Source organism: Ahaetulla prasina, chromosome 11 (assembly GCF_028640845.1).
Source record: "Ahaetulla prasina isolate Xishuangbanna chromosome 11, ASM2864084v1, whole genome shotgun sequence".
In the NCBI taxonomy this organism is placed as follows: Eukaryota; Metazoa; Chordata; class Lepidosauria; order Squamata; family Colubridae; genus Ahaetulla; species Ahaetulla prasina.
Genome location: NC_080549.1, coordinates 6106372 through 6118751, shown reverse-complemented (window position 1 = coordinate 6118751; position 12380 = coordinate 6106372). Strand labels below are relative to the sequence as shown.

The window sequence follows — 12380 nt, the reverse complement described above, 5'->3', positions numbered from 1 at the left end:
CGCTCAGCCGGAGGCAACTAATAAACAATGGAGATTTTATATCAGATTTCCTGAGCATGTTGTAAAGAGATGAGACGCTGGGATACAGAGCACTTTTTTTTTTAAAAATCCTGGTTTAGAAAGGTTAAAAGAACGTGGCTTCTTAACATGGGAACGTCCTGCAAGAAAATGTAGCTTTTAGCCTGTTTGTAGCCCTCGTTTTATTTCCATCATTGCAGTGTTCTAAAATTGAGATTTAAGGAACAAAACCAAGCAAATTTTATTGCATTAAACACAGAAATCCATCCGTTTGTACCTTTGGCAACTCAGTTCAGAGCCTGCTAATGCAAGCTTCCGAATGAAAGGCAGGCTTATTAATCTAAAACCAAAAGAAATAAATCGGTTTTTTAAGGCTGCATTTGGCACTGAGCAACGTGGTGCTGTGTGATGCCGTCTTCCAAAAATTTGGACTGGGCACCAGGTTCCTAAATTAGCTTTACATCACCAGCAGTTCAAAAGCCCTGGAGAAGAGACTCCATCTAAAACACTTTCCTTTTTCCCAGCACGTCATATATTAAAGTCAAAGGGGAAAAAAAACCACATTTGTAGGAAGAATTTTATTTCCTCACCTTTTAAAAACAAAGCAAGTTACAACCATCTCGGTTTTGAATGCGAAACTTCGTTCAGCATCAATTCTGCAAGAATGATGAACTTTAGAAAGATGCAGGTTGTTTTTTTTTAAAAAAAATAGCTTTTTGTTAATTACCCTACAAAGCCCAGAGGTAGGTCACAACATTTCAGCCAGTTAATTGTCTTTAGAGCAACAAGCAAGAACAAGATCTTTTTAAGAAGGTTGTAGATTTGGGGGAAATGGGAATAGGCAACAAAAATTTAAATTTTGTACTTTCAATTTACCAAAGGTTCAAAGTCACAATATTTATTGCTTGTTGTGAAAAGTAGTGGTTTTTTAGAAGCAAAAGAGAAGAGATCTGTAGTGTTTGAGTCCCGCAAAATGATGAGTATATAAAAAAGGTTGGAAAAGAAACAAACTTGGGAATAACTTCTTTGAAACATGTTTATCGGTTCCATAGTGCTTTCCTAAATCCAACCGATTTCACGCTGCGAATGACCACGCAAAATGAACTGGATCTCAACTGCACCCCAAAATGTACCCGAGAATTAGCAGAATACTTGGCCAAGTGGATCCATCATCCTAGAGTGAAATTTGGATTTATTATTTGAAATCAAGGAAGACTGACAACTTGCACACATCATGAAGATCTTGCCAAGATCTTAAAGCTTACAATTAACCACCAATTATAAGTGAGCCCTGATGATCGCATTGCAGGTAAACCAGGGGTCGGCAACCTTAAACACTCAAAAAGCCACAAAGTTCCTAACTGGAAGCCCCCCACCCCACCCCCGTTAAATTTTGGAGCCGACCAGAAGTCCAGTTCCCCCACCATAAGAGTCTCCTCCTAGCACAGTGTCCTTTTTCCTCTACCTGTCCTAACTGAAAGCCCTAGCAATTGGGGAGCCGACTGGTGACAAGGAGCCGCATGTGGCTCCAAGGAGCCGCATGTGGCTCCAGAGCCGCAGGTTGCCGACCCCTGAGCTAAACCAAACTCGCTTGCTAGATATGCACCGCAGTTGATTAGCCTAGTCCAGGGGTCTGCAAACTTGGCTCTTTTAAGACTTGTGGACTTCAACTCCCAGAGTTCCTCAGCCAGCTTTGCTTCAGTATTTGCAGTAAACACGGAGGCTCCTCTCTCTTTGTAATTGTCTTTAGGGCAACAAGCAAGAACAGGCAAAGATCTTTTTAAGAAGGTTGCACATTTGGGGGAAATGGGAATAGGCAATGAAAAGAGAATTAGACTGTGCAGCATGCCCTCCACCAACCTCAGATGACACAGGAGGTGCATTCATGAGTAGACTCTGAATCATAACAGTAACAGAGTTGGAAGGGCCCTTGGAGGTCATCTAGCCTAACCGCCTGCTCACGCAGGGGACCTGTACTAGGGATTCGAACCGCCGAACTGCCGACCTTTCTGATCGACAAGCTCAGTGTCTTAGCCACCGAGCCACCTAGTCAGACTCGCCGTCATAACCTGGCTCACTCAAAAGTTCCCAAAGGAACAATGGAGCCGGACGTATTGGGAGCCTTCCCAAAAACAGCCCCTCGTCTCGTTCCCGCCACTTGCGCCCACGCACGGTGCCGCTGCCCACAATGAGGTCACATTCCATACTAAATTCTCATCTTTATTCTTTATACGGTTTTATAATAAAAGTATTGCATTTTTTAAAAAAAAGAAAAAAGAGAAAGTTATTTTGCTTCAAAGCTAAGGGCCCCGTCGATTTGGTGTTAAGTATCTCTATAAAACCCCTTTTTCAACCCTGCTTCCAATGCTACATTAGCGAGGACAAAATAAAATAATAAAATAAAACCCACCCACTACATTCTGCATTGCTTAAGGATCCGGAATGAGACAAACCCCGCAGAAAATGCACCCGTGAAGAAATCCGCAGCGGACCAAGTCCGTTCAAGGGATTCACAGAGATGGTCAATCGCTGGAAGACAGGTTTGTATAAAAGGAAGGCTAGAGAAACGGGCTGGAAAGATACACAAACCATTTTTTGAACACCCACCAGCCCAAAGGGGGTTGAAGGACAGAGCAGTATCTCCTCCAGAGAGACATTTTCTGGTCAAGGGTGAACCTTCAGAGCATCATAATGTCCGTCCAACAGGAAAGGAAATCCTACAGCCATTGCTAGCCTGGTGAGATCTTTTACGTGCCACCAATCAGTGATGAGCATTGCTCTGCTGCCCGCCGAGGCCCTCGGCTTGGATTGGAAAAAGTTAGCACTGACTTACTTCTAGGAAAGTTGATTAAAAAGTGCAGCGTTGCGACTCAATGTCACTGCAAGTAATAACATTTCTAAAAAACGGCCGATATAGGGAAGGGCTAACATAGAAGGAAGCGGAGGGGTGGGGGTGGGGGAGAGGGATATGATAAAAAATGTCCCTTAAAAATTAAAAGCAAAGAAAATCAGCTAGCATCGGGAGGGCTCCTTGGCACCTTCGCTAATCGTTCTTGCGGTCTATCTCGTCTTTCGTTTCTTCCTCGTCGGAATAGACCGTGGGCTCTTCCCCATCCTTCAGCAGTTTGCCGACGTAGTGATACTTAACTGAATAAAGACAAAAAAAAACCAAAACCACACGAAATAAGAATTATTATTTCAATATTGACAAACTTGGTATCTAATTCTACCCACCTCAAGGAAAAACAGTATTTCCAGTTTTTCAAAAGCCAAAAAAAGCAACTGATATTGTTTTAGATTCCACAAGAAGTTAAAACGGCCCGCAGAGGATGCAGTTAGTCCTCGACTTGCGACCACAGCTGAGCTCCAAACGTCTGCTGTTAAGTGAGAGGCTCGTTATGTGAGTTTTGCCCCCATTTTACGACTTTTCTTGCCTCGGTTGCTAAGTGAATCACTTAACTAAATTAGTTAGCTAAACTAGTTTAGCGACTAGTTAAATTAGTCACGCGGTTGTTAAGTGAATCTGGTTTCCCCCCACTGACTTTGCTTGTCAGAAGGTTGCAAAAGCGGATCGCATGACCCCCCCCCGGACACTGCAACCGTCGTAAGTACATGCCAGTTGCCAAGTGTCTGAATTTTGATCCCATGATCACGGGGACGCTGCAAAGATCATAATTTTGAAAAAAAAACAAAAACCAGTCACATTTTTCAACACCGTCGTAACTTCAGTCATTAAACAAACGGGTTGTAAGTCGAGGACTGCCTGTCTAGAATATTGATTTCCCAGGACTGTAGAATTCTTGTGCTACTTTGGGTCAAGCTTTTTTTGGCTACAATGCTAAACAGGTTTACAGGAAAAAAAAAAAAAGTTTCCCACGATCCGATTGGATTTCGGTTAGGATTAGCGTGGCGTGTGGCGAATCAGGTTTGGAAAAGTTAAAATAGCAATTCCTTCAGCCTCTTTCCAAGCCGACTGGACAGAAAACACCTTCAGAGGAGCTATTCCTGCTTTATTGTAAGGCTACGTTAACAGAATCTGGCCAGGCTGAAGATACATGAACTGAAGACTTTATTATTTCATCGTGCAGGACTGGCCTAAGCGTAATTTTAAATTGTAATTTTAAATGGGTTTTATGTCGGTCTTTGACCGTTTTAGTTTTGATTCGGCCTATTTAAATATTTGTTTTTAATTCTGTTTTAAATTTGCCGTTTGTATTTTGTGTTTTTAATATGGCTGTAAACCGCCCTGAGTCCTTCGGGAGAAGGGCGGTAAATAAATTAAATTATAAATAAATAAATAAAATAAAAATACAAATCGCCCACCGTCTCTTTTTTACAGCCTGAGAAGGGAGATTCCTAGCGGAGTGGCCTAGAGGTGGAGCTCTCGCCTCACAATCAGGAGGCTGAGAGTTTGATCCTAGGTAGAGGCAGATATTTGTCTCTCTGGGCACAATGAGATTATATCTGCTGGGAAAAAAAAAAAACTCTGCACTGGCGTCAGGAAGGGCATCCGGCCAGTAAAACACTCTGCTAGAAAATTTTCCTTCCATCTATCCATCTTTACAATGACGTTTTGGCTGCGACCCCTCTTAAAAACAACTGCACGGTGGGAAGAAGTGAAGCTTAAGGAATCTGGACAAAATGCGAAATACTTACAGGTAAACTGCTGTTCCCAATCATTCAGCGTTTCTCTCTGCGTGGCATCCAGGTCAGAGAGGTCGTCGTACTCATCTTTCAGAGCTTCTTTATCGAGGCAGAAAGTTGCGAGGCCACGGGAAGCGTCTCTTCCAGCAAAGATGCCGTAAGGTCCCTCTGCAGAGCACAGCCCACAGTTAGAACAATAGCAACAACACTTAGACTTATATACCGCTTTACAGCCCTCTCTAAGCAGTTTACAGAGTCTACCTATTGCCCCCCAAAATCTGGGTCCTCATTTTACTTATCTCGGAAGGATGGAAGGCTGAGTCAACCTTCAGCCGGTCAGGATCGAACTCCCGGCAATGGGCAGAGTTCGCAATAGCAATAGCATTTAGATTTATATGCTGTTTCACAATGCTTTCCAGCCCTCTCTAAGCGGTTTACAGAGTCAGCCTCTTGCTCGGGGGGGCGCAGACACAACACCGGGTTCTCATTTTACCGACCATTGGAAGGATGGAAGGCTGAGTCAATCTTGAACCGGTCAGGATCGAACTGCTGGCAGTGGACAGAGTTAGCCTGCAATATTGCATTCTAATAGGAAGGAAGGAAGGAAGGAAGGAAGGAAAGGAAAGGAGGGAGGGCAATAGCACTTAAGACTTATATACCAGTTTAAGTGCTTTATAGTCCTAAGCGGTTTAGAGTCAGCCTATTGCCCCCAACAATCTGGGTCCTCATTTTACCCACCTCGGAAGGATGGAAGGTTGAATCAACCTTGAGCTGGTATGGATGGATGGATGGATGGGGAAAGAAAGGGAAGGGAAGGAAGGAAGGAAGGACGGAAGGAAGGAAAGAAAGAATAGCAATAGCACTTAAACTTATATACCGCTTCGTATCCCTCTCTAAGCGGTTTACAGAGTCAGCCTCTTGCCTCCAACGATTGGGGTCCTCATTTTACCCACCTTGGAAGGATGGAAGGCTGAGTCAACCTTGAGCCTGGTGAGATTCGAACTGCCAAATTGCAGTCAGCAGAAGTCGCCTGCAGTACTGCACTCTAACCACTGCGCCAGCACAGAGGCATTCACGTCCCTACTTTGAAAAGTCTTGTTAAATTTGGATCCTCCAATACTTGGGTAAGCAGATCTAACCTTTGCGCAGGATTTTAAAAGCAAAGGCTTGCTTTAAAAAAAAAAAAATAGTTGCCTGGTTTTTCTAAAGGCTGCAGTTTTACCTGGATCCATCAAGGACTTTAAACAGTAACCGTAAATCAGTAATTTTGCTCCTTCTTACAAATTGGTGCTGGGTTTGGGAAATGTTGAAATGTTTAATCGTTCTCTAGCTACTGGCCTCCCGCCCCCCCTCAACGAACAGAAATTTTACTCCGTTATGTTGAATTTTGTTAGCCTTGACATTCTCAGGGTTTTAGGAACGTTGAAAAAACACAGACAAGCCCTCAAAAAAGCAATGGCAAGACTGTGCAGAAATGGATAGATTGACATTGAAAATTAAACAGAAAGAAGACTCAGAATATTATCAAAGACAGAACTTATTTTACCAGTGGTTGGGGGAAAAAGGGGCTAGAGATTAAGAAGGGAATCTGTATCTTTAAGCCAATTAAATATCCAGACACCCTGGTGTTTATTAAGCGCTAACAACTGCAAGCAATAGAAAATTAATACAATTTATTTTTTAAAAAAGCCAATGGCATTGTTGCAAGAAAGAGAACCAATGATGTAGATTTCTGAAACTCTGGCTTAGAAACATTTAGCTTTGTGAAGATTAGGCTATCTTTTTTTTTTTTTTTGAATTTATATCCCGCCCTTCTCCGAAGACTCAGGGCGGCTTACATTGTGTTAAGCAATAGTCTCATCCATTTGTATATTAAATACAAAGTCAACTTTTATTGCCCCCAACAATCTGGGTCCTCATTTTACCTACCTTATAAAGGATGGAAGGCTGAGTCAACCTTGGGCCTGGTGGGACTTGAACCTGCAGTAATTGCAGGCAGCTGTGTTAATAACAGACTGCATTAACCTGTTGAGCCACCAGAGGCCAACAAAGTCCTTGATAGTCGTCCCTCGATAGGCCTCACCGCACTATCAAACCAGATGTTTAGACTGGGATTTATTTGACCTTTTTAATCCAGCTCTGGAGCCCTTTCTTCATTATTATGATTTGCTTCCCGAAGCCCTGCAAACCAGGTGGTTATAGAAACATACTTCGAATAGCTTTGCAAGATTCGGTAAACATGCAAAGAAGGAGGATCGGAAAAACCTGTTTGGCCAACGCCAGGCGAGGATTGCCAAGAGATTGCCATTCTGGTTTTCTTGCTCCTTGCCTAATCTCTGAAAGGAAGAACTGCAGGGGGGGGGGCTTCGAGGCAAAGCCATTTGGCCTTGTGTAATGCACAACCTCCCACAGGTTGTGCCGAAGGCGGAGTGGCGAAAGGCACCCAACGAAGGGCAACGTTGCAGCCTTTGGATTGACCTTCTTAAGACTTGGGGGGTGGATAATCCCCCTCGGAGAACAAGTCCGGCTACTTAGACGATGACGTGGAATTGAGATGGAAATTGGGGGGGACGCAGGCAGGCAAGCTTGGCAACAGCAGCTGGCACAGAACGGTCTGTTTCCTACACGCACACCCGTCCTAAATTATAGATTTAAACCATATGAAAGAACTCTTCGGCGAGGAGGCAAGCGTGCAATGATCCACGGCTTTATCTCTGGATTTCCACTTTCCGTGGTTGCCCGTTCCCAGGGAAAAGTCTCCCTGCTACTCCACCTGGAACCCTGTTCGGGTTGATTCACACAACCGCAAAGGCTCAGGGCAACACGCGGTTGTGTGCCAAGAACAGTGGTCACTGCCTTTAAGGCAGGCACTCCCTGCTTGATTTCAGGCTGGCAGAGAAGTTTTGTCTCCCGTGGTTTTTGAGCAACGGCAGATCGGATCGCAGGCATAAATATTTTACGGGGAAACACAAGAGCCACCGGTTTGGATCACACAAACACACACACACACACACACACAAGGGCCTTCCTTGGGTTGTGTGTTCCTGGCTGCCTAAACATCCCAACCAGCAGGGTTCAAAGGTAGGATTTCAGCTGAAGTCTTTGGCACTTTGGTTTTTCAAGGGTCCTGCAGTTTTTGAATTTTGGAATTCAAAAGCTGCAGGCTTTTTGTTCCAAAATTAAACACTGGGTTCAACTAAATAGTATAAGTTCTCCTGCTTGAGCAGGGGGCTGGACTAGAAGACCTCCAAGGTCCCTTCCAGCTTCTATTCTATTCTATTCTATTCTATTCTATTCTATTCTATTCTATTCTATTCTATTCTATTCTATTCTATTCTATTCCTATGTCTATTTTATTCCTATGTCTATTCTATTCCTATGTCTATTCTATGTCTATTCTATTCTATTCTATTCTATTCTATTCTATTCTATTCTATTCTATTCTATTCTATTCTATTCTATTCTATTCTATTCTATTCTATTCTATTCTATTCTATTCTATTCTAAATCTGGATTTCATCAAGGCTTAGTCTGAAAGAAGTGCTTTCAGATTACAGCCCTGCCTTGGACCCGTTAGCTAGAAATAAACAGAAATGACTCCAATAACTCTCTAAAACTGATTTACTGCAGTTTCCAGCATTAGCATGTAGGCATGCTTTGCTAATTTGGGGGAAAAAATTACTATGAACTGCACTGGTTTTTGAACATTATAGGAGGAAAGCTATATAGTAGCCAAAAACAATGTGTCTAACTGCACTTTTCATCTTATTATTTATCTTATTTGTATCCTGCCTTTATTTATTTTTTTAAAATAAATAACTCAAGGCTCAAGTGAATATACCTAATACTTACTTTCTTTCCCCTAATTTTTCCCATAACAACAATCCTTTGAGGTGGTTTGGGCTAAGCTAGAATTCCCAGTTTGAAGCCTGAAGCCTTCACCACTAGACCCAACTAGCTCTCCAACTTTCCAACCGACATATTTTATTTATTTAATTTATTTAGAAACTGTATATCGCTGACTCAAAGCGGCTTACAAGGATATAGAAACACCGTATAAAAGAAATGAAAAGAAAAATAATAAAATAACCCCTCACCCATTATTTAAAAGGCAGACGCTACCAGACTACCATTGACTTGTAAAGTGATTTTAAGTTCTGGGGACATTTCTGACAGCAAAGTCTCGCAGATTTATCTTTGCCCTCTTACATCACAAACTTGGAAACGCTTTGTTAAGACCAGAGTCCATTTTCCAACCAGGTTAGTGTTTGGAAGTGACATTTTCAAAGAGGTTCTGCAAAAAAAACCCCACTATGCCTGGATTATTATTATTATTATTTTATACTATTCATTTACCCAAGAGTTTCAATCTCCAAGCGCACTTGCTCTCTTGCAGGATCGCCGAGAAAAATTCTGCATGGCTGGATGTGCGTAATGTGCAATCTGTTTGTTCGTGCCTTGCGTGCACTATCTGGCCCGTGAAAATTTCAAATACAAAAAAACTGGCCTTGACCAGACCGCAAGGGAGCAGAAAGAGGCGCCTGTGTGTGTTTGTGTGCCAAAGTCTACCCTTGTTCTTTAAGTGTAATCTGAAAACTATCTTGTGCTGGTGACATTGACCTATCCCACCTGATAAGGCAGGAAAAGTATGTTGCAGATCCCGTCTAAAAGAATTTCGACTAGCAGGATTTAGGACAGGGGTCTCCAACCTTGGTCCCTTTAAGACTTGTGGACTTCAACTCCCAGAGTCCCTCAGCCAGCAAAGCTGGCTGAGGAACTCTGGGAGTTGGAGTCCACAAGTCTTAAAGAGACCAAGGTTGGAGACCCCTGACCTAGGAGAAGGGAACCTTCACTGCTGTTGTCCCAAAAAGAGCCTGCCCGTCCTTCCGTCCCCCACCCCCAACTATTCTGGCCTTCCAGAACAGCGTCCAGGCCTGGCTGTGTCCAGTGTGTGTGTGTGTGTGTGTGTGAATGTGTGTGTGTGTGTGTGTGAATGTGTGTGTGTAAGAGTGCTACCCAACCCTGGGGGTGGTGGGTGGCTTGAAGGTGCCCCCTCCTGCCTCTTTCAACTGTCTTAAATTCCTGTTTTTTAATTCTCTTCTAACCCTCTTTCTAGCAGCAGGGTTTTTATTGCTTAAAAGGCCCGGAGTCACTGAGCTGGGAAGGAGGGCGTGTAGAAATCTGATAAGGAAAAGAAACCAGAGATTGGATCCTAGATACACCCCACTAAATACTTCTACCTAACAAGCAGCAAATCCTCAAATCCAAAGGAATCTACTTCAAAGTCTGCAACTCTCCCTCCTCGGCATAAATAACCCCCCAGCCCGGGGAATCTGGTTGCAAGTTGGAGGATCCTTTCTGGGCCTTTCTGGCTGACTGCAAGTTGGGGGCTTTCTCTGGCTGATTGCAAGTTGGGGAATCCTCTCTGGGCCTTTTCGCTGACTGCAAGTTGGGGGTCCTTTCTGGCCGATTGCAAGTTGGGGGGAATCCTTTCTGGCTGATTGCAAGTTGGGGGATCCTTTCTGGCCGATTGCAAGTTGGGGGGAATCCTTTCTGGCTGATTGCAAGTTGGGGGATCCTTTCTGGGCCTTTCTGGCTGATTGCAAGTTGGGGGGGGGTCTTCTCTGGCTGACTGCAAGTTGGGGGATCTTCTCTGGGCCTTTCTGGGTGATTGCAAGTTGGGGATCTTCTCTGGCTGATTGCAAGTTGGGGGATCTTCTCTGGCTGATTGCAAGTTGGGGGATCTTCTCTGGGCCTTTCTGGGTGATTGCAAGTTGGGGATCTTCTCTGGCTGATTGCAAGTTGGGGGATCTTCTCTGGGCCTTTCTGGGTGATTGCAAGTTGGGGATCTTCTCTGGCTGATTGCAAGTTGGGGGATCTTCTCTGGGCCTTTCTGGCTGATTGCAAGTTGGGGATCTTCTCTGGCTGATTGCAAGTTGGGGGATCTTCTCTGGGCCTTTCTGGGTGATTGCAAGTTGGGGATCTTCTCTGGCTGATTGCAAGTTGGGGGATCTTCTCTGGCTGATTGCAAGTTGGGGGATCTTCTCTGGGCCTTTCTGGGTGATTGCAAGTTGGGGATCTTCTCTGGCTGATTGCAAGTTGGGGGATCTTCTCTGGGCCTTTCTGGCTGATTGCAAGTTGGGGATCTTCTGGCTGATTGCAAGTTGGGGGATCTTCTCTGGGCCTTTCTGGGTGATTGCAAGTTGGGGGATCTTCTCTGGCTGATTGCAAGTTGGGGGATCTTCTCTGGGCCTTTCTGGGTGATTGCAAGTTGGGGATCTTCTCTGGCTGATTGCAAGTTGGGGGATCTTCTCTGGGCCTTTGGCTGATTGCAAGTTGGGGGAGCTTCTCTGGGGCTTCCCGGGGCCAACGGATCCCAGCCTCCCCCCATCTCCCCCACCCCTGGTCTCTCAACGGCGCTCCCGTGCGCGCGCGAAGCCGGCTCCCCTTTGGGGGCCGAAGGCGGCTGGGCTGGGCTGGCGGGGAGGGGGGGGAGATGGTGATGGGACCCCGGGGGTCCCCTCCGCGGGCTGCTGCTGCTGCTGCTTACCGGGCCCGTAGAACTTGCGGCCTCGGCTGACGTCGAAGACCTTCCCGTTGATGGCCATGAGGATGCGCGGCTCGGCCAGGCCGTCGTAGGGGCGCAGCTGGGCCAGGGTGAAGTCGCGGCGCTTGAGCTTGGGCAGCGGCGGCGGCTCCTCTTCGCCCTCGGGCTGGGCGCGCGGCCGATCCCCGCGCACGATCTGGTAGAGCAGGAAGAGGCAGAGGCCCAGCAGGCTCAGGTTGAGCGGGGAGCTGACGATCTCCATCAGCAAGCCGGGGCTGGCCGCCTCCGAGCCTTCCGCCGCCGCCTCCGCCCCGCCACCGGCTTCTTCCACCGCCATGGCTCCGGCGTTGCGCGCGATGCGGCTGCTTAGGATCGCGGAGGAGGAGGAGGCTGCTGCTGCTGCTGCTGCTGCTGCTGCTACTGTTGCAGGATGGAGGAGGCCGGCGGCTGGACTAGCTGGAGCGCCGGAGGAGGAGGAGGAGAAGGTGGAGGAGGAGGAGGAACCGGGGCGGTGCGCAACAAAAGGCGGATCGGCTGGATGGGGCGGGGGGAGGGAGTGAGGCGCGCGCGGGGCCGGCTTCCCGGGGCAAGGGGAGGGAGATTGCGCAATCGGAGATCGCCCCAAGGGGATCCACCCCCCCCACCCGGCCTTGGCTGGCTCAGCAATCAGCCGCCCCGAGATGGAAAGGGGTCGGATGACGGGCGATGCAAACCTCGGATTCCAGTTTTGCAGCTTGCTTGTTTTGCCGGCTTGGAGTTTCTTGGGGTCGCCACCAGAAGTTGGAGGTTCTTAGGATATTAGGGTAGGATAACGATAGGAAAAGGATTAAATAGAAAGAAGAGAAGAGAAGAGTTTGGAATGAGTAGAGTAGAATAGAATAGAATAGAATAGAATAGAATATGAAAGGAATAGAATAGAATAGAATAGAATAGAATAGAATAGAATAGAATAGAGATGGGAATAAATAGAAAATAGGAATAGGAATAGAATAGAATAGAAGAATAGAGTTTGGAATAGAGAATAGAACAGAATAGAATAACAGAGTTGGAAGGGACCTTGAAGGTCTTCTAGTCTAACCCCCTTCTCAGGCAGGAAACCTTATACCACTTCAGACAAATGGTTGTCCAATCTCTTCTTTAAAACCTGGTTTATATTTTCAAGAGGAAAAGA

General features: G+C 45.8%; 1 protein-coding gene across 1 annotated transcript; it reads right to left on the bottom strand.

Annotated features, from left to right (window-relative positions):
* Positions 1-2222: 2222 nt before the first annotated feature.
* PGRMC1 (progesterone receptor membrane component 1) lies at positions 2223-11678 on the bottom strand. Its single transcript, XM_058196712.1, has 3 exons — positions 11213-11678; positions 4675-4830; positions 2223-3165 (listed from the first exon to the last, which is right to left on the bottom strand). The coding sequence occupies exons 1-3, from the start codon at positions 11544-11546 to the stop codon at positions 3062-3064; spliced, it is 594 nt and encodes a 197-aa protein (XP_058052695.1). The 5' UTR covers positions 11547-11678; the 3' UTR covers positions 2223-3061.
* Positions 11679-12380: the final 702 nt, after the last annotated feature.